General features: G+C 41.9%; 2 protein-coding genes across 2 annotated transcripts; one reads left to right on the top strand and one right to left on the bottom strand.

Annotated features, from left to right (window-relative positions):
• Positions 1-1,639: 1,639 nt before the first annotated feature.
• Positions 1,640-10,042, bottom strand: ubl3b (ubiquitin-like 3b). Its single transcript, XM_035650143.2, has 6 exons — positions 9,884-10,042; positions 9,238-9,348; positions 5,762-5,870; positions 4,847-4,933; positions 3,686-3,763; positions 1,640-3,215 (listed from the first exon to the last, which is right to left on the bottom strand). Exons 2-6 carry the CDS (start codon positions 9,262-9,264, stop codon positions 3,163-3,165), a joined length of 354 nt encoding a protein of 117 aa, XP_035506036.1. The 5' UTR covers positions 9,265-9,348; positions 9,884-10,042; the 3' UTR covers positions 1,640-3,162.
• Positions 10,043-12,953: 2,911 nt separating this feature from the next.
• On the top strand, positions 12,954-22,943 carry foxo4 (forkhead box O4). The gene is made up of 3 exons (XM_035650138.2): positions 12,954-15,061; positions 17,168-18,711; positions 19,327-22,943. The coding sequence occupies exons 1-2, from the start codon at positions 14,621-14,623 to the stop codon at positions 18,683-18,685; spliced, it is 1,959 nt and encodes a 652-aa protein (XP_035506031.1). The 5' UTR covers positions 12,954-14,620; the 3' UTR covers positions 18,686-18,711; positions 19,327-22,943.
• The last annotated feature ends 75 nt before the right edge of the window (positions 22,944-23,018 follow it).

The following is a 23,018-nucleotide window of genomic DNA, read 5'->3' as shown; positions in this document are numbered from 1 at the left end:
GCAAACGTCAAACACTTCAAAAGACAACAACAGAGTTTGCATCTGTTCTGGACCACTATCAATCGTTTGGTCCATTCAAATGTCAGATATTGGTTTAAAAAAAACACTAAAGCTAATAGCAGTGATTTATTTTTTTTAAACTTAAAATAATTGAGTATCAAAATTGTTGCTCTAGTTAGTTCTGATTTGATTAGGAGCTAACGGGTCAGAAACATGACATGTACGGTCACTGCAGAGCACCGGTGAGGTGTGTGTGCATGTCAACATCGCTGCAGGTCACCAGTGGACCCCTGTGTGGATTTAAGTATTTCTTGGTATGAGCTACTTTTGTAGTAGCAGTTTTCACCACATGCAGTCCTACTTGAGTACAGTTTGACTCCACTAACTTCTACTTGAGCTGGATAATCTCAGGCTCCAAACAGCAGCACACGCTGCTGCCAACAACGGAGTGCCGGGATTGGAGGGGAGGCCCCAGACTCCGTCTTTGTGCCCTCCTGGGACAGTGACTAGTGAACGTTGTTTGGACCGTAGACATCACACAAAACTGGCTGCACGCGTACTTTGAGTCATGTGGACCGCAGATAGCAAATCATCCTGCAGCAGCAGCAGCAGCAGCAGCAGCAGGTCTGAACGGGATGGACTTAAGTAGCAGACATTTCAACATTTTCCTTCCCTGGACTCTCCTCTAAAGGCTCCTGATCGACCCTTCTGTTTTTACTTGGCCCTCAACTAAACTCTGTCAAACCCCTCTGGGGCAAAGCACAGTTCAGATAAGAGCGGGTGGAAAATGTGAAGAGACACAGAATGACAAGCAGTTTCAACACAATAGCAGGTTTTTGGAAGAACAGCGTGTAGAGATTGACTGCACTTTTCCTAAAGTGCACTGCCAGTGTCAACTGGAAACCTGGACGCCTCGCGGCTACACGTCAGGAGCAGGTTCCTGAGGGAGACGGGAAGAAAAGCTGCGGAGGAATCAGCTCAACACAAAGATACGGCATGATCACAACAACAGAATGAGCAGTTCATCAGATCTCAGAGATGCTGGGGTAACTCTGTCACCATATATAGATTTAATTTCCCGTTAACTTGGACAGTTTAGAGTTATTTCTGTGGGTTGATTGAAACAGTAGTTGAAAAATGATTAACTACAACTTCCTTTCAATGCAAAAATGGGCACAGCCAAAAGAAACACTTCATATCGTCATCTGCTTTATATTCCTACACCACTGCAGATGCCAAGAACCATGAGGCTCATACATGAACACTGCCACCTAGAGGAAGATACATAAAATGACATGTGGTTTGATCATAATGGTCCATGGAAATCAATACAAATCAAATTCTTAACTCATGTGCATAATTGCTACTGATTTCTTACTGATCTTTTAAAAAGTCTTTCATTGTACCCGATATTGTATCGTTTATGCACTTTGTATTATTTTGTATGAAATTTGATATAGTAAGTAGAAGAACAATGTGATAAATTTAAGCTGCCACTATTTTGATAAATTATTAAATTTTGCCAATTTCAGACCCAAGTTCTTTTTTATAAAAAAAATGTTATAATGAAAATAATCTGCTGTTGTTGTTACCTTGTATCTTTTATTGACTTAAAAACATAAAAAGGAATCAAAAGATGTTGCCTTATTTAAAGATTTATTAATTTATAATACAAGCTTTTATGTAGACCACATTGCATTTTTAGTTTTTACATTTATTCATACTGAGCTACACTTCATAGCAGTGACATTGATTGACACAAACACAAACCAAAGGACACTCGATGGAAGGAATCAAAAGGTTTCCAACTGTTTCTGAAGAAACCGCAGCCCATCAACACTCCCAGTGAACCACCTTATTTTTTAAGACCACATGCCCTCGCTAGTCTTCAAACAGTATGCCACATGCATCACACACCCTCAGACACACACACACTCTCTCACACACTCACACACACACACACACACACACACACACTAAAATTCAACAAATACCTATACACAAGATAAAAATTGATATATTTAAATTTCAATATTAATGCTATTACTGAATTCCACAATAAAAGGCAAACAAGAAGTAAAGACAGCATCCAAATGAAAGGAGGTGAAACACCACCAAAATTTTTCCTTTTTACTCAGTGAGAGAGAACTCTCCCCCCGCCTCCTTTTCGCAGTCCAGTAGAGGAGGGTCTCACGCCGGCAACACATCTCCCTCCCACCTTCAACCATCTTCTTCTGTCTGACTGTAAGTGGCCCGCAATGTCGGCTCGAGTCACAAGGAAACGTTGACTATCTAGTCAGTAAAGTCACTGCCACAAGTGCGAACACGACACCAGATGGCAAACGAGCAAATTCTCTGACCCCGTCCCTGCACTCCTCATCGGGAGTCTGCTCCTGTTCCTCGTGGACCCGAACATCCCTTAGGTGTTTACGCAGCTCCTCCTGATAAGTCTTTTCTCTATTGGTCCATTGCCAGGAACAAACGGGATGTGGGTGGTGGCACAAATGCCACTGGTGCTGATACAGACCAAACGGTTGAGTTAATAAGAGGCAGAAACAGTCTATGAGGAGGAGGATGGCACATTTTCTACTACGCAGGGAATTGAGGTCTGTTTAAAGAAATACGTCATGAGGGAGGGGAGGGCGACACAACAAACACTTCTGAATTAACAAACCAGTTAAGTGCAATGAGAGGGTTAACATCATTGAGTACGACCTGGGGAAACATCCATGTGACTAGTAGGAAAGGGTTAAAGCCCACACATCCTTTATAGCACTTCTGTGTCCATGAAGAGTGATGGGTTCCTGGGTCTTCATCACTATGTATGACAGCTCTTTAAAACTTGTCCAGCAGCGAAGGGACTGTTTAACATCACGATCTTCAAATTAAAAAGGAGAAACTACAGCAAAATTCTGCAGATTGAGTAAAAGTTTGGGGGCAAAACGTGAATATGTTGGCACAAAAAAGCCTCAGATTGGACTAGAGTTCACTCAAAGTGGGTAATGGGCCCCCAACCGGACTTCCTGCGATGTATTCCGAATCCACTGCGGCTGGGATGACGGGTAGGAGGGAGCAGAGTGTATGCATGTCTATACGTGTGTGTTATGTGTGTCAGTTATGTGTGAGGTCAGGGGGAGAGGGGAGGGTGCCGCTTCTGTTGCTTTACAAGAGAAGGCAGCAGTTGCTCTCTGTGGTTTTTTCTCTGTTCCTTTGACCTACAGAGACAGGACAGCAGAGACAAGTTGAGAATAAAACACAACAACTACAACAACAAGCTGAAACCAGGAAAAGCACAAGAACAGACGCCGCGTGGGACGAGGCTGACGTTAGCGGCTGTAGCAAGGACGGTCTCACAGCATGGGATTTGTGAAAGGTCAGAGAAAATGGACCAGTAACCATGAAGAAGCAGTCAATACAATAATAATATATTGATATTCACTCTTCAACATAACAGAATAACAGCTGACACAGGAGTCTGAAAAAGGTTTCAGCGATGAGGACTCTTCTTCTTCATGTAGGTATCAAATTGACAAACAGGAGGGTCGTCTTATGATCATGCTCGTCTTTGCCACACATGATATTTATTTGTCTGAATCATGATATTTGTGTTACACAGATATATTCTCTTTAAATTTTAGCTTTAAAGAAAAGAGAAGGAAAAAAAAGACAAATGAAAGATGCCCACCATGAGAGTTGGGCTCCGGAAGAGTCTCTCTGGCAACCAAGTGCATGACAGTAGTTCGGCCCGGTGGTAGCTTCAGAGCTTTAAACAAAGAAACAGACCAAATAATTCATTATTTTCATTAATAATCATACCATTCATATGAACGTATGGTGGCTTAACCTGTGAGAATTGTGTGATCTCATGAAAGATCGACCTTGAATCAGAAAATATTGTTTGTTTGTATATTTTTGAATCAATTCAAGCAGCTGAAACGGAAGAAAGATTCTGACCGGCCAGAGTGATTGTGAGGACAGTGATGGAGGTAAATAGCGGGTATGTGATAAGAAGGCGTGTAATTAACAACATTTCTGTTGTTAGCAAAAGCAAAACCCACATCACTTTCTGTTTCAACTTACTTTCACCACACCACTTGTTTTGACTCAGCTGCTCGTTTGTTAAACTGTCTCCACCTCAAGTTTAGGAAGAGCATGACTTGACTACACTGGCACCTGTCACTATGACAACAGATGCATTGATCATTGTCATATCAGGCATTGATGATACTATTGATATTTTGTAACAGTCCTCACGTCAAACATGAAAAACTTGACAGACCTGACAGATTTGATATAATATACGATCCAGTCAATAAAGGAAATTACCCGTCAGTAATTAATTCAGTGGTGTAAGTTACAGTGCAAAAAAAAACTGCAACCAGAGTTTTGAGGGTCAGTGAGCAACTCACTCAAATAAATTTGGAGAAGAACTTGTATTTCTTTCTCATTAATTATGTGTTTATGTATTGTGGCCAAGACATCTCATCCATGATATAATGGTTTAGTTTTTACCATCTCAGAAACAATTGATCACACGTCGTGTATTGTATTGTAAAAATCTACAGAACTGAACTTAAAAAGTTAATTATCGCTCTTGGAAATATCAGTTTGACTAATAACACTCAAGGTCCACCTACTGGACATCTTCCAGAGCATTTGGCCACATCTCATGGCCATATTGAGTGAATGAGATTACCTGTTACATTGCGATTGAAAATCCATACTGGGGCCACTTGAAATATTTTTTAATTTTAAAAATGAATTAGCTGAAAGCTCCATAAAACTTGAGCGTGGGGTTACTTTTCAATCCACATGTGAGTTGGCCACCATACTCTTTGTGTCTTACCTCCCAGGGTGACATTGCCATGAAGGAAGCGTCCCTGGAAGATGAGGCGCAGTATACTGGGGCTGCTGACCCTCTCCTCCTCCCATCCTGTCAGAGAGCAGAGTAACAAGTGCATCACTTAAGATTTGGTAACATTATGTTTCCTTACGTTCAACGAAATCTAGCTGCATTCAGATCTGAAACAGGACATGATGTTCCTACTGCTGGAGATAAGCATTTATAATAATCTCAAACAATAAAATGTTTGAGATTGATTATGCGGTTTACAGTCTGCTGATATAATAATGTACAAAAATAATAAACATGCTAAAATAATAAATTTACAGTCAAGCAATAAATAAATCAACATGTCGGTGACACCCAGTTACCTTGAACCAAGTCTGCCGTTTCAGCAATGTATTTGCTATAACCCAATATCTTAAGATATATACTAGTTTGGCCAATTGATCAATCTATCTCTGCTGTGTACCATCACGTTTCGTCACCATTTGTACCCATCTGGACGCTTTTAATTTTTTACATCCACGGTAAAATTGTCAAAAATTCATTTTGACTATTAATATCAACACAGTATACAAGGTTTATATTCATATTTGAGTCTAATACAACAGAACTGCAACTCATCCTACATTTGCGAAGGTTACAATATTCAGTTTGGTTGAAACTGTGTTAAAAAGGTGTATATTCAACTTTGTGATCATTTCGGAGGATGTAAGATGCTGTGTACTGAACTGAAGTGTAATGTTGACTGGTGTTCCTATTATTTTGTCCACCCCATTCAAATCTGAGGGCAGGCTAAACAACAGACACCTAAACAGGTTGTTGTATTAGACTGCATTAGTCATAGCTAGGTGTTTCTAATAAACTGTGTAAATTTAAAAAATTTAATGAAGGCTGAATCCTGCTAAAACATACCTGCGGGCCAGTTCTCGAATACATGTTTGGCAATGTCTGTGGCCGAGTCGTTTGGGGAGAAAGTGAAGTCTTGCGTTTTCCCACTGACCAGGATAAGGCGAAGGTGCACCTAAAACAACAAACAAAAACAGACTCATCCCAGTCCATAGAAATGCGGCATCAACCAACTCAAAACACAAAACTTCCATTAAAAAAAAATCTTCAGTTAGTGGTGGTGGAATCCCTCCACTTCCTCTAACCTCTTCAGACATGAGGTGACATTCAGAAGGCTGTGAAGAGACAGGCATTCCAGTCTAATTAGATTTATCCACACCAGATCTCCACCCTTCGACTGGGCGACTTCATTCACTGAGGGCTTACACTGAAGTGAGCCCCTGTTGCCGGAGACGACAACAGATAAGGGTGGGGCTGAGGGGGAGAACACTGGCCCTTTAGTTCCAGGGTGCTGCAAGCTCCTCTCCGGGCTGTCGGCCTAATGCGATAACCCCAGGTGTCCCAGACAGCTCTGGGCCATGTTATTAAATTTACATGGCCAGTGCGTAGCGCCGAGGGGGGACTGTGCATGTGTGTGTGGGAGGGTCTTTAACAGTGGGGTTTCCTAGAAATGTTATCCTCTGGGCAACTACACAAACCAAATCTGTTTGAATTTTTTTTACTAGAAATAAAAAGGAGCTGCTTATATGGATGCCTTGAAGAACTAAAATATTACAGCATCATCAGGAAATCCATGTGAAACACTGCGTACTCTCACCACGAGATTTAATATGTTCACAAACTCTTGCATCATTTAACATTTAAAATAGTATAAAAGCCTTTTGTTGTTGTGCACAATACATTGACCAAATAATCAACAGATTAAAATCCGCACCTATTTTGATTTCCAGAATATAAATTAAATTGCCAGATATTAACACCTAGTTTATAGTGTAAATAATTAGAGAAAACCAATGACAGACTTACTGATGCTCTAAAACAACCTTAGAAAATAATGTAACTAAACATTAGTTGCAGCCCTATATTGTAATACAGTCTATCGTAGGCAGGGCACGTTTATTTGTATGGGACATTTCAACAACAAGCCAATTCAAATACACAATTAATGAGCACAACGCTGTAGTTGATCAAAAGTAAAATAAAACAATGTCCGAGGTTGAAGAATAGACTTTCAGCTGTACAGTAGGATTTTTACTCGCTGCAAGGAGTCAGATTTCACCTCTGCAATGCTACACACACATTATCAAGCCATATCTTGCTTTATATTCACTAACATTCTTTAAAGTGTTGTTGCACACATTCAACTCAGTGCTTGTCATTGCTGAACAGGAAACGACCACTGTCTAATCGCTGTGTTTATGTTCATCCATTTTAATGAAGCAGCAACCGCGGTGAGAAGATTTGCGATGTAATCACTTTCATGAATAAAACGAGAAGTCTCTCTGTAACTTTCTGTAATAGTTTCTCTCAATTAACTTCCCCAGCAACAGAAACAAGTAAAGAAAAATAAAGACAGCCAGTCTCAGTTCTAGTAGCACTCGAGTTTTTTCCATCCAGATTAATTTCAACACTATTCATTGTTGACTTATTACTTTTACGGTTATACGCGGTGCTCATCACTGTTGATTGCTCTCTGGATGTGTTCAGTTGTTGCAATATAAGTGTATGATACTCAGTGACACATATATAAATAATTAATAGACCTTTAACACAGAAGCATACATGGGCCTAAAGGGTGTGTCCGGGTTCTCACATCCATGTTGGGTGAACAAAGAACTAAGTGAAATGCTCTTGAGAAGCAAAATCAATCATCTGACCTTGAACCGAACAATCTGACGACACCTACATGTGACGAGAATATGTCTGTGCTCCTTCTCACAGATTTCAGGCAATCATCAATAGGTAAAGGATTTGAATTCCTGATATTATTCTGATTTGACCAGTTATGATTTGTCTGTATGGCCAGCTCATGGTCAAGACTAAAAACAGCAAATACTGTTCCTTGTTAATCCAATAATCCATCATCTCTAATCAATCATGTCTCTACTCCAAAAAATTACTTAGAGGGTTAAAAAAAAACAACCAAAACACCGCATCAACTAAATCTTTCGAGTGAGACACTTCAATAAAAGAGGGAGAATTGACAGATGGAATTCATTTTCTCTGACAGTTGCCCTTCTTAAAAAGGTCACAGAGGAACTTTCTTTGGTTCACAAATCACGGAGGAGAGAACAAAGAGACTTAACCACGAGGTGTGATGTTCAGAGCGGGACATCCCCACTCTCTGATCTGTTTACAAATACAATCCTCCCTCGGTGGTCCTCTGCCCTCCCCTCCCCCCTCTGAACTGAATAACCCCAATGTGGAGTTACATACTATGTCATCATTAACAAGCTTTGTCCCCATCCCTTTCATCCCCTGCAAAATAAAAACAATGTCAAATCTGCCTGGTAACTCATGGCAACGTCCTGTATCACAAATATCCTCAAGGTTCTCCAATCCAAAGGCGACAGTACTTTCGTCAAACACTGGTACGACTAACTTTCTTAAGGGTTAGTGGAGCTATCAAAGGCTTATACACATGCTAGATGTTGGTTCGGTTTTCTAAAAACAAACAACCACAAGCTAATGTCCCAGGCTTGCTGCCAAGAGATGTTCCACTAAATCGCACTCTGCCTCGCTGTGGGTTTTTTACCTGACGTAGGTGTTTTACAAAGTTTTTCTTTAAGTAAAATTTTACAGATTTGAACTACAAATTCGAAGAGGCTAGTTTCTCAAAAGCTGAAATACAAAAATACAAAACACATCTATTTCAATAATTGACAATCAAAATTGTTATAGATTTTTTTTTTCTAAACTAAATGCTTCCCTATTAATCACGTAAGTATTAATCTGTGCAACTTCCCATCTTGAACACACAAAGATCTGTTGGTTACGGCTTCAACAAAGGATAAAACTTGGTAGTTTTTTGTTTTTCTTTGTGGGTATAAAGTGAATATTGGCAGATTAGATATCCATCTGCCAAGTATCATAATTAATAAGACATTTCATTCTCTGTATAACTTCTATTATCGTTTCTGTCAAATCTGACACTTAAATAAGTGTTGTCCATTCCTGCGGTTGCCGGGGTTAAAGTGGGGTGGAGGGGCGACATAGTAAGAGGGTACAATCAATTGGCGTCTAAACCTTGAAAGGAAAGTAGGGCAACGTTTTAACAGAGATTAGACAGATGGTGTTCACAGGAACAGCAGTCACTGTCCCAGCTAAGTGTTTGTGGACGTTGGCTAATCCATGATCCCCCACCCCCAAACCCTAAATAATTATAATGTGAGCACACTATATGATATACAATCTTATCCACTAATATGTACATGAATGCAGCAGTGTGTGGTGTTGCAGAATCCTTGAATCTTTGATCAATAAAGGTACATTTGATCAATCAGTGTTGACATTTGAAACCAAGGTGTCGGGCCCTCACTCACCATATCGAGCTCCCTCTGGGTGGTCATGGCTCAGGTCGGAGGAGGGCCGCGGACGTGGAGCAGAGAGATCAGGACTGGTGTGGTTCAGCTGCTGGAGACGGGGCCAGAGCCCTGGAACAAACAACAGACACACTGTGAGTCTCCTCCACTGCCTGGCACCACCACCGCACATCACCCCCGACCCAGCGAGCTGACGTGCGGCTCGTGTCCGCTCGCAGCGATATCACCCAAACACCAAAACATGCACATCACGGAGCCACCGGAAGCCACATAGGTAGTGAGCGAGGGGGCTCACCTGTCCGCGGGTTGGCTGATAAAAACGAAACTGGGGTTAGCAGCTTGTCGGCTAATGGAGCTAGCGGGCTAACACGGCTAATATTAGCTTAATTCAACCACCACTACCAATTAGCTGGGTTGCAGCATTTAATCGTTTTTTGTTGTTAAAAAAATAACTATATATGTTTCCTCCCCCGGACACGACATCTACCGCCGAGTACAGTCCTGACAAATATCGAAACGGAGCCGTGCCACTGGAGAAGGAGTTAGCGTTAGCTGCTGTGTGAGCTTATGTCAATCCTGCTGTTAGCTGGTAAGCTGTCGGCTAGCTGGGACGACCAAATGTGACATCTTGTCTTTTCGACCTCACCTGCATCGGATGGACGCGATTAAATGTTGCATTCAGTTGAGTTGACGAATCAACGGGCAGCGCTTTTCGTGGGGAGAATATCGAGTGTAGACGGATATCGTTGACAGTGTATATCGGTGGCTAATGGACGGGAAGACGCCGGAAGTCAGCTGGTTGTAAACACAGACAACGACCGCAAACGCTTCTGGGAGATGGAGTCCAGAACCAATAATAAGCGACTCTGCGACATCATGGCCGATATTAAAATAAATAAATAAACCTTTCTGTTTCAGAAGATTCTGCGTCTTCTTTGAAACATAATTACTCATTTGTGTAACTAAGTCCTCATGTATGTACTCCACCATATTAATCTGACAGATATATTTAAAGATTTAAAGATTAAACCAGTGGTCCCCAACCGTCTTGTCTTGTCCATTGGTTTTCATTTGGAGACTAAGCTGGAGGCACGCACGCTTAAAATTGACCCCCAACCCTCACAAAAAATTTGGAACATAGGAATAATTATTTTTTTTAAGTGTATCATTTTATGACTCCTCAAATTCATATTGTGATTCTTAGGGAGGGCCCAATCCCTAGGTTGCAAACCACCAGACTAAATGATCAAAGTAAGTTTCAAGACTGAATTTTCCTGCTTAACCAGGTTATCAAAGTTTGGCTTCTGAAATATAAACTGTGGCAGTGGACCAAGCAGTTCTTCCAACTTGGTGATATCATTTTTCTAAAATCCTTTGTTCAGTTAAAGCAGCTCATTTTCAATTGACGTTACCTGCGCCTCAACATGAAAATGTGAACATGAACATGAACATGTTTATTTTAATATAAATGAAAACAGATCTTGGTGTTTGCTTATTCAACCTAAAGGCTTTCATTTTCACCCATCAAGACCCAGATCACCTCACATTTCAGTACCCATACACAGATCCAGCTTTAAGGACATGGGTATTAAACTCAGCACTGGAAACACAGAGGGGAACATTGCAACATAGCACAGCACTTTGGGGGATCCTGCCTATTTCCTGGTTACATGCTGACAGCACATGCTCCCTGGCTCCTGATGTTGATCCCACACCCTGAGCATTTGGGGTTAGTCAAAGCAGTGCAACAGGGAAAACTGGGGCCACACCTTGCTGTCAGACAGCTTGAGCCACCACGGCACGTTAAATATAAAGCCAGCCTTTTCTCAGTTATGTCTCAGCTAATGAGTGACAGTGCAGGAATTAACTTCCGAGATAGAGATGAAGCATTTATGAGCTCCATATAAACATTATGTTAATGGTTTATAACATATTGCAGTGAATTGTATACAGATCTAAGTAACATCTAATTACAGCTGCTACTTACAAAATCCCTCCTTGAAGACAAAGGAAAAACTTTGGCAACTAAATAGATAGTAGATAAATGTTTACTAAAGCTGTAAATCATTGTTGTCGTGGAAATCCATATAATTGAGGTGAAAAGTCTATTGAAATGTCAGTTAAAATTCTACCTTGAACAAATAAGAACAGTGCCAAGTTATCAATACAAAACAATAAAACAAAATGTCCTGAGTTTTTTGTCCCTCTGTGTGTCATCATTAGTTCATGTTTTTGTAGAAATTTTGCTTTTGATGCGTATTGAAACGTATTTATTGCAAAATGTATAGAACAGAGTTTACAAGGACAGTAAAACAGTTTATGACGTTAAAAAAATTTAGTTATAGTGACAGTGTGGGAGGTCACGTTTAATGAGATTTTATGTCAATGCAGGGGAGATGACAAGTTATGTCAAGGAAATAAGAGAAAAAAAATCCAAATTGATTCAGGGTTAGGGGGCATTCCTGTTCTGTTCTTCAAATGTAAAAGTATTTCTGAGTTGTGAGAGAGTGTTCCGCTGGCTACAGTTGTGTGTTATCAGATATATGTGTTCACAAATGTTCATTCCTATTCTCGATAATTGTTAATTAGCAATCCCCGCAGATGTAAGGATCAAAGGTATACATTCCTGAGATCTGTCATATACACTCCTGATATCATAGCATCATAGGCATACATGCTCCTTTGATCTAGCACACACCCAACTCCTGAGATCAAAGCAATCAAAGGCACGAGCTCACAAGACAAATCTGAGGAGTCAGGAAACTAACAGCATAGGAAAATCAGAAAACTCCTCAAACTAGAATATTTTTCTTTAGTTGTTTTATTCATTTTGAAAGAAGGGGGTAACGAATAATAATAGACCACAGCAAACTGTACGAGTAGTTATAGTTGTATTACAAGAGGTTACGAGCTAAAAAATAAAAATAAAAGGTTGGGACCCACTCGTGTGAACTAATGATACACACACACACACCTCTTTATTTCAACATCACTGAAGACTCGTATTTCCACCACAAGGTATAGGATGATGGACAGAGCTGACAGTGGTATTAGGCTACGGATTACACAAGACATTTGTAGTGCTATATTTAGGTAATGTAACACAAGAAAACACAACATGACGACAGACATCTTATTATAGTTCTACTAGCAGCTACCATGAAGGCAACCACGAGGAAAGGGTGTCAAGAGGATCCCCCTATCAAACGCTGGCTGGACATAGCTGAGATACATGATATGGAAAAAAATCATCTAATAATTCAACAATTTACAAATCAAATCCAACTAAAACCTTTACACATAGACTGGGATACATTTAGTTGTTTCACCAAGTTGTATGCCCCTGTGACACCATTTTGTTTTTGTTCTGTAATAATTAAAGGAAAGGTTATAAAGTTGTTGTTTTTTTTAAGTGTGAACTTTTATTTGATAGGTGATTAAATTAATTGATCGATTAAAGATTAGGTAAACCACGTTTAATGTTGCTGATTACATGCCTCTACTTTTACTTTAGTGGGATTTTGAATGCAGGACATTTACTTGTGGAGCATTTTGACATTGTTCACCTGAACTTTAACCGAGGAAGAAGATCTGAGTGGCCTACTTCTTCTACGCTGACCGGTAATAACCCTCTGTAAATATCCCGAGTGTACATGGGGCTAAGCACACTTTCATAAACTGTTACATAATGCTCCACAACAGGTACACGGTGCCTCGCCGGGGCTGCGGCTGTTGACGCCCGAGCGCTGTCACGTGAAGGACTCGCTTTCCCAGAATGCCCCTGGGCGCATGCGCAGAGCACGTCGCCTGACAGTGGTAAACAGACGTCAGAAGGGAGTCTTCGCCTCGAGTCAAAACAAAACAAAACAAAAACAAGTCGAAAAGACGCCGAACGAGCGAATATCTGGACCGTCGCGACGACGGGGATCTCCGCCGAGCTCGCCGCTCGCCAAAAGCGGAAACTTGGAGGGAGTTACGCGCTCGTCTCGCGGACTTTTTCACGGATTGTAAAACTCTGGAGTAGCAGGGAGCTTAAGCAGCTAACGTTACGGAGGCGGTCGTGCGGTTTTCAAAGTGCGGCGAGTGGGAGCCGACAGACCCGCGAGGCGACGCGGCTTCACAGCGACCGACCGGCCGGCGGATCCGCTCCGTAGCTCGGTCAGCGACACGTCGGCGCGGGGCTCGGCCGTGCTGCGGGCCGACGGGGCCGAGGGAGAGGAGGGTTGTTGTTTTTTTTCTTTTACAACCGCTCCGCCGAGCATCGTGTGCCGCGGCAGGAGTGTGGAGAAACATGGCAGATGGCGACACGCGCCTGTCCGCAATGTGGCGGAGCGTGCGGACCTGAAGCACGGACTCTTGTCCCTGCGCGGCTCTCTCGTCGACACTGTGCAACCGACCCGCAGTGCGTTTAACTCCGATTCCCTCGCCCGACTTTTCTGTGCTTGCTGTGAAAACAGGCCACACTATTTTTTTTGTCTTCTTCTTCTTTTTTTTCTTCTTTTTTTTTTTTTTTTTTTTACACTTTTACACAGTCGATGAACAAAACCGCTGCTCGGACATTCTGCCGTTTCTACCCTTCCATCCGCCGGACTGCAGTGTGACTGGTCCGGGTCATTGGGGGATTTTCTTCTGTTCTTTTTCCCACTAAAGGTATTTTATCTTGTGGCGAGCTCAGACCTCACGTTGTTTACAAGTGGAGGCGGACAGAGGCTCCTCGGAAGCTGCTTTGTAACAGTAGCCAGATAATCCCTGTTTGTAGCCTTTATGGTATCACAGTAGAAGAAGACAAAAAGTTCAATCAGAACATTTTTTATTGGATTTCATCTGGTACGAAGTTTATCTTAATGTTATCTGTCTTATCTAAAATCGTTGTCTGGTTACACTTTAGGTGGAATCAGAAAAGTTTAGCTTTTATCTAAATTGTGTTGTTGCTTTTTAAGGGGAACGACATTATTTTATATCCATTCATGATTTTGTAATTCATTCTTCGGGCGAGCCAAGATCCCCGTGTACATCCACATGTTTTGCTGCTCACTGCCACTCAGCCACTTTTGTTTTTATTCCATTCAAACAAAGAGACTCGCGTCCCAGCCCTCCTTCGTTCTATATAAATCAGAAGGTTTATGATAGTTACTATTAAGGAGATTATTTGGGTTCCCTAATCTCCAATCTGAGGATTAACCGAGGCTATTGGTGTGTCCAGATTATTACGTCTCTCTTCGCGGCCCCTCGGTGGGTGAAGCATCTTGTTTTTGTGTTGGCAAGTTGTTTTTTTGTTTTTGTTTTGACGCGTCATCTCCTCCCAGTTCAGTTTAAACTTTAAAGGTAAATGTTTTGAGTGGTCCCCATTTTTGTGGTCGAGTGTAACTTCCGCGGAGCCGCCATGGATGAGTCGTCGGTGCCCCCGATTGACCCAGATTTCGAGCCGCAGAGCAGACCCCGCTCCTGCACGTGGCCGCTGCCCAGACCCGACCTCTCGGTTGTCAAGCCGGAGGGGGCCGATGGCACCGAGTCCGCCGCCGGCACCCCGCCCGCCGACGAGGACAAGCCCGAGCCGCAGCCAATCACGTCCGAGCCCGAGAAGGCTGCGGCGGCGGCCGAGGGCGGGGCCGTGGCCGGAGTGGGCGGAGCCGGCGCGACGCCCCGCAAAGGCTCGTCGCGGCGCAACGCGTGGGGGAACCAGAGCTACGCGGACCTGATCAGCCAGGCCATCGAGAACTCCCCCGAGAAGAGGCTGACCCTGGCGCAGATCTACGAGTGGATGGTGAAGACGGTGCCTTACTTCAGAGACAAAGGAGACAGCAACAGCTCAGCCGGCTGGAAGGTGAGTGTGTCCATCTTCACCGCAGCAGTTATAACGCGCTGGGGGCAACAAGTCATTGATTTATAGCTTCACAGTTCATGTTACATCCGGTTGGTTCCTCTTTACTTCTGCTGCACTACATGATCCGTATGTAACGATGATTATCTGTTTGGATAAATAGACACAAATACATTTAGCAAATGAACATCCTTAGGAAAACAATGCAGCAGTCTCAGCAGCTAATATCAAAGTATATGACATTGTTGCTTTAGGTTTGGAAAATTAACTTCTTAAGCATGTTTATTTGATGTTATTCATCTTGGACTGCATTGTGAAACACCACGACAAGATTAATATAGTGTTAAGACTGCAACTATAATGATCATTTCCATTATTGATGAATCTGTAGTCTATTCTATGACTTAATTGTTTGGTATCCTGCAGAAAAACAACCACAAATTCTCACAATTGAGAACAATAAACTATTTTTTTTCATTTTTAATTGAAATGTACCTAATCAAATAGTAATAATTCAACTGATAATCACAATCGTTTTCGATTTATCAATTAATTAACCAATTGTTGCAGCTCAGTTTACTCTACCAGCACTTTGTCACATCAAGTCCATTGTAATTAAACAGCGCCAAGTCTCAGGGTAATTTTTTATTACATTAAAAACAATTGTAGGACTAGTAATCGAACTAAAGATTAGTCTTAACAATAACAACGATAAGACTATTAATGATGATTGTAGCAGTGATTGTTGAGTAGGACCATGGAGGCGGTAGATCACAGATCCAGACTCTATCTGCAGAAACACCTGCAGAAAGCAGCAGCAGCAAGTAGTAACATACAATAAAGGATAGAAAAACCTACAGATGGAGAAAAAGAGAAGAAGAGAGAGGAGCTTTGTGCTTCATTAGGAAGTCTCAATCAAACCTGGTCCAGCCCTAACTGTAATCTTTAGCAAAAAGGAAAAGTTTTAGGCTTGAACGTGGAGAGGGTGTTTCCCAACTTGTAACCACAAAGGAACCACAGGTCTGCGTTCTGTGAACGCGGTGTTCTAGCAGGGTAATCGTGGCCTATGAGCTCCTTAAGATGTATTGGAGCAGGGATCCAATGCAATGAGGCGGACATCGGAGAAAAGTGATCTCTTTCCTTTAAGTGCTTGCCCTGCAGCATTTTGGATCAACTTTGAATGTCCTCAGTTGTCTTATTGGGTTATTTTAGTGGTTATGCATTAATGGGTTGTTTTTTTATTTGCTGCCTTGCTGCAAAAACACCTTTGTCTTGTCAGACGAGAGATCTGAACTGACCTGGGATACATCTGACAAAGTCACTACACTACTTTTTTTTTAGCTCGTAACCTCTTGAAATACACCTATAACTACTTGTACAGTTTGCTTTGGTCTATTATTATTCTTAGCCCCCTTCTTTAAAAATGAATAAAATTGAAGAAAACTATTCTAGTTTGAGGATGAGTTTTCTGACTCGTGCCTTTGATCACTTGGATCTCAGGCGTGTGTGTGTGTGTGTGTGTGTGTGTGTGTGTGTGTGTGTGTCTGTGTGTGTCTGTGTGTGTCTGTGTGTGTGTGTGTGTGTGTGTGTGTGTGTGTGTGTGTGTGTGTGTGTGTGTGTGCGCGCGCGTGTGCGTGCTAGATCACAGGCGCATGTATGCCTATGATGCTCTGATCTCAGGAGTGTAGATGACAGGTCACAGTAATGTATACCTTTGATCCTTTGACATCAACGGGATTGCTAATTAAAAATAATCGAGAATAGGAATGAACTTTCGTGAACACATAAATCAGATAAGTAACTGTAGCCAGCAGAACAAACTGTCTCAAAACTCAGAAATACTATTATATTTGAAGAACAGAACAGGAACGCCAACAGAGAGTGCATAGAGGCATGGCCTATAAATATTCGGTGTCATGATTGTCCAAAATAAAAGTATTCTTTAGTGTGATTTATGTCCAGGTTTCATTTCAGTAGAATAAGTTAAACTCTGGCTTTGTCAAATGTCTTATGTTTAATAGTAGTGATTAAACTGTGAATTAAACAGCATTTAATGAACATAGGCCAAAATTTTATCTGCATTTTTAATTTATTTCTCATTCTTCTCAGAATTCTATCCGCCACAACTTATCACTCCACAACAAGTTCTTGAGGGTACACAATGAATCGACGGGAAAGAGCTCCTGGTGGATGCTCAACCCAGAGGGAGGGAAGACCGGGAAAGCTCCTCGACGCCGGGCCGCCTCCATGGACAACAGCAGCAAACTATTGAAGAGTCGGATGAGGGCCAAGCAGACCAAGAAGCAGGCGGGAGCAGCGGGTGCTGGAGGTGCGCTGCAGGGTGACGGCAACACGGGGTCAGCAGGCGCAGACAGCCCCAACTCATCCCAGCAGTTTCCCAAGTGGGGGGTCAACAGCAGTAGCCCTTCCTCCCGCGGCAGCCTGGACGACTCTGACATGTGGACCACATTCCGCCCACGCACAAGCTCTAATGCCAGCACCCTGAGTGGACGTCTGTCCCCCATCGCTCCTGGACAAGAGGACGATGATAACCTGCCTGAAGACGGACTGCTGGGTAGATACGCCGCCAGGAGCTTGACCCCCACCCTCACTGAGACCCTCATGGAGGAGCTGGATCTGATCGACGGCCTCACATTGATGACTGGGCAGCAGGGAGGGGCCAGTCCCAGCACAGCCCCACCGGCACCTCCCACTCCGCTGCCCTCTGCCTCCACCCTGCTGCCCCGAGGCTCCAGCTTCTCCTCCTTCCATCAGCGGCAACCATCCAGCCTCTCGCAGGCCCCCACCCACACCGGGGCCCCGGCCTCAATCTCTCAGTGCGGACCCAGCAGCAAAGAGCAGTCAACCTTCAGCAACTCCCTCTTCAACCCCATGCCCAGCTCCGGGTCTCGTGGAAGCGGCCACTACAACAACCACGTGCCCTCCAGTCTGGAAGCACTGCTCACCTCCGACTCCCCTCCTCCGAATGATGTCATGATGACCCAGGTGGATCCCCTCATGCCCAGTCCTGGAGGAGTGGGCCTGATGGGGTTGGGTACATCCATGGTGGGTGTGAGGTCCAAACCCAATCAGCTGTTGTTGGGTAAAGGGCTGGAGCCGAACACGGTGGCCCCCATGGCGCTGCAGGCTCAGCTGCAGCCTCACCAGCATCACCTTCACCACCAGCAGCAGCAGCAGCAGCAGCAGCAGCAACAGCCACAACAACAACAACAACAACAACAACACCAGCATCACTCTCAGATGGGGTTGGGGATGATCCTTTCAGGTATGTCTCAAGACCCGTCACAGCTCTCAGCCCTCAAAGCCCAGCACACCACGTTGCCAGCAGTGGGCTCTCTCCATGGGGGGTCCAGCATGGGTCTGCAGGGGATGGGTCACTTTGGAGCTCCGTCGTTCTTCCCCACCGGTCAGGACCGACTGCCCACAGACTTGGACATGGACATGTTCACGGAAAACCTGGACTGTGACGTGGACTACATCATCAACAGTGACCTCATGGACGGAGACAGCCTTGATTTCAACTTTGACCCCATACTGCCTGGAGGCCAAGGCTACGCCGGCCCGACCACCACACAGGGCTCCGCTCACACCTGGGTCCCCAGCTAATTCCTCCACTGACCGCAGCAATCCAGGTAAACAGAGACACTAACTCATGAGGGTGCAACTGATGATTCTTTTAATGATCAATCAATCTACTGTAAAAAAAAAAAAAAAAAAGTTTTAGTCTATAAATGAATAAGAAAATAGTTAAAATTATCTAACACTTGTTTTGTCTGAAATGATATTATTGCATTTTACAATTTTATAAAACAAGAAAAACAGAAACTCCTCAGATTTGAGAAGCTGCGATTAACTTTTCAGAGCTGAAAGTAGATCAACAAATTAGTCAATTGACAGAAAATCAATTTTCAACTATTTTTATGACCAATGTTTTTTTTTTACTTTTTGAGCAAAGCTTTACACTTACAATTTTCAACTTCCCAAATGATAAGAACCTGCAGCTCCTTTGTTTTATATCATTGTAAACTGAATATTTCAGAATTTTGGAAAAACACATTAATCAGGAAAATATAAAAAAAATAAATTATCTCTACAGAATTACCAAAGTTGTTACTGTTGCTGATGCACAGCTTAACATACGGATGAGAATGTTAATAAACAACCTCAACCCAGTGAGATGATTTTTAACACACCAGTTTAATGAATTAAACTGTCGTCGGTGACCGTTTCATCATCTTCTCTCGCAGGAACCGATCTCCAATGAAGATGACCTCACAATATGACAATAGAACCGGTGCACTCCTCCTCCCTGATGGCTGATCCACAAACGCAACCTGGAGTTTAAAGACAATACCAGACCTCAGTCATGTCATGTGCCAACACATGCAGAGGACAGGGAGGAGATGCAGGCTACTATGCACAACATTTCTCCTTTTTAATAAAAAAAGTAACACTTTCAACAATTTTTATCTTTAAATCCAAACGGATAATTTTTTAAGACGTGAAATTATGTTTTTAGAGTGAAAAGACAAATCATGACCTCCCGTCTGCTGTGGAGTTTACATTACAGTTACGTTTCACCACGATAGCTTTAGGGTCGATACGGTACCCCCGATCTTGATGGCTTTGGTTTTCAAGACTCGACGGACTGTGATTTTGGAGAAGTGGCCAGTTTTCCATGGACTCTTGCCCAGCATGAATTGCCAGAAGACCAAATGCTGTTTGATCGTCTGAGCGAGGTGCACTTAACTCCGCCGCACCTCCAGAGGAGAGTTCTCGTCCTCAGTAAAAACCCTGAGGATTGTGACTGTCGTGTGAAGAGGTGAAAGACTGGAGATACAAAATGTTTGCTAGAAACATTGGCTATACATTTTTGCCCAATTGTGTACTTGGACTATGATCATATGTACGATTCATTTTCTCACTTTAGAGAAAGAAAAACAAGTTGAAAGATAAAAAATGTTCAGCTATATTTGGTGTAGGGCTGGGCGATATGGCCAAACATGTTATCACGATAAAAAACGATTCATATCAATTGATATCGGTAGTTATCACGATAAATGTCAACGACTATTTCTTCTAAGTTGAAAGACTGATTGTTGCTCGTGAGTGAAAGTCAAAGAAACCAGAGCTAACTTTTCTTCAATGTCAGAAAAAGACAGAAGAATATTTCACAAATCTGAGGTGGAACATTCAAGACGATTGTACGTGTCGAACCTCTCACCATGCACAAGCATTATATTGATTTATATTGATTTTTCGTTATATTGCTGTTGAAGAACATTGTATCGCGATAATCAGTTCTTGTTTTATCGCCTAGCCCTAATTTGGTGATTCAGTTAAGAGGGTATGTATTTGCAGTTTGGCATTTTTCAATCCAGTGCGGTGAGGAAGGTGTGAGTTAGAGCGTGATTTTTGTTTGTTTTTTTAATCCCTGATGTGCAGTTAAACTAACAAAATGAAGAAATGTGATTTGTGACATACACAGGGCATTCAAGGGTAAATTTATTTGCCAACAAGTGATTGGTTGGCCAAGTATTACATTGTCTTAAACAGCAATATGCCTCCACTGTCAAATAGTCTACCTGATTTTTTTTTCTTCTTCCCTCATTTTTTTAATTTGTTTTTTTTCTTGAGCCTGTGCATTTTCAAAGCACTTAGGTTTCCTGCGACACAGGGACCCCGAACTAAGAGAATACATCCACATCAGGGTTGTACCATTTCATTATAAAAGAGTTTAAATCCTGTTAAAAAAAAAAAAAAAAGATTTAAAAAACATCTCATGTACACATTGCACATTTACATGGTGGCACGCTATGCAGATTTATCAGGAGAACAAAATGAAAGCTTGAAGGAAATTTGAAAAAAAATCGCTTCTTGAAGGGTTTTTGCTATTTAACATTTTCCTGATATTTTGTCTGGAGGGCGACGGAGGTGTGGGCCAGAATATCCTCTCACACTTTAATTATTTAGTACTATTTACTGTGTGAGAAGTACAAAAAAAGAATATATTTGATTATAGTTTTAATATACAATTTAGATGGAGGTAATAAATGAGATATTAATGCATATAAATATATTACTAATGACCAGTGATGGGGTTTTTTTACATTGGAGGAAGCATTTTCAGAAAATTTTTAACGGTAATTTTCTATACTTTTATTTTTGTAAAGATGAGATGCATGTAGATTTTTTTACATAACCAAAGGAACACTAATATTTGCATTCGCATGGCATTTAGGGAGCTTGGGCCTGACACAGTATCTCAGTGTACATATACGCTTAGAAAGAGACGCCTGTAACATGAAATCTGACTTTGACAGCAAAGTGCATCAACACTTGACCATTTAAACTAAAAGATTCCCAGTGATCTGCCTCATCGTTTTTTGCATTAATTGTGAATCCAATTTAAAACAGAAAAAAAAAAGATCTGTGCTGAAGCGTGGCGCGACGAAAAGAAAAGCCTGTGCCGTGTGATACTTTCTCATCTCAAAACGAGACAAATGCAACCATTACCTCTCAGGGTCACTCGGAAGAAACACAACAGGAGAACAAGTCTGCACAGAGGGAATCAGAAAACATGACAATAGCCAAAACAAAAACGAAAAAAAAAAGTAATTTTCTCTGTTACAACAGACTGGAAATGATACGCCACATCTTTGTTTTGTTTTCCTGGAGACAAGAGTTGATCTCAAATTGGACTTCCCTTTCTAGAGCGACTGCTTCTCCCTCTCCAGTCGTGTCCATCAGAACCAGCCTGCCCCTTGTTTCTGTGGGTTGTTGTTTTTTTTGTTGTTGTTTTTTTGACTGCCAATATTTAAAACACTATAGCATGATGTTACTCTGGAGCAGTATGGACTTTTTTTTGTCATCTTCCCCCATAAGAATTTTGTGTTTTGTGTTTGTATGTAATTACATTTTTTGAAATAACATCCCAACAGTTACACTCTTAATATTCATCATTTCACTGTAGCAATGTGAATATGTTAGCCTCTGATTTGTACAAAGCACTCTCTCTGTTTCTCTCCCTCCCCCCCTCCAAATGTTTTTTTTGTTAATGGTGCTAGATGTCCTTGTGACATATCCTGGAGTACGCCATGATGCTGTGGGTGCAAATCAGGGCCTTTGAATCTTTTGAATTTTTTTTGTATTCCGCACAAGGATCTTGAGTCCTTTCAGATTTGTTTATATATATAACCCCCCCCAATCTGGTCACTTAGAGAAAGATCTGAAAACAAAGGACCAGCTTGTTAAAAAAAGCATGATTTTTAAAATTATTTTAAAACATAGCATGTTATTATTTTAGGATGTTGTATGTGCAACAAACCCCCGTGTTTCTCTTCACTAATGTTCAGGTGTTGGAATGTTATTAACAGTTAATAGGACAGACTGGTCGGTTTGTGAGGATCAGCTGCACCAGGCCTCGATGTCTCTAGTTTACTGTTGCCGCCTTAAAAAAAGGGCATATGTGGTATTATTACTTGCCGTGTACCCCCCCCCCCCCCCCCCTTATGTAATTTCAACTATCTACATATTTTTCTCTTCAGTTTTCTTAAAATAGCAGTTAGACCCTTTATGTTTTCTTTGAAATTTAAAATTGCCCCATTTTAATACAGTATTTTAGTATTTGGCGAGGGTTGTTTTGTTTATTTTTCTTCCATAGGGGAGCAGGGTGGGGCGGGCAGGGAATGATAAGTTGTGCATACGCCAATTATGTCTATGATTTTTGATTAAATGTCAATAGATTTTCTTTTTCTTCTTCCCCCTCTTCAGTCTTCTTCTCTCTTTACACATTGTAAAGTCAGCCAGAGATGACGAACAGTTCTGAACATCAGAAATAAATTCAATAAACTGTTTAACCCACTTTGTCTGAGTTATCGGTTCAAGATGAATCGTGATGCTTCAGATGTGAGTTTTTTGTGTAGTATGTTGTTTTGTT

The sequence above is a fragment of the Scophthalmus maximus genome, chromosome 9, assembly GCF_022379125.1.
Source record: "Scophthalmus maximus strain ysfricsl-2021 chromosome 9, ASM2237912v1, whole genome shotgun sequence".
Lineage (NCBI taxonomy): Eukaryota > Metazoa > Chordata > Actinopteri > Pleuronectiformes > Scophthalmidae > Scophthalmus > Scophthalmus maximus.
Note: the sequence above shows the minus strand (reverse complement) of the source record. Positions and strands in the feature narration are given on the sequence as shown.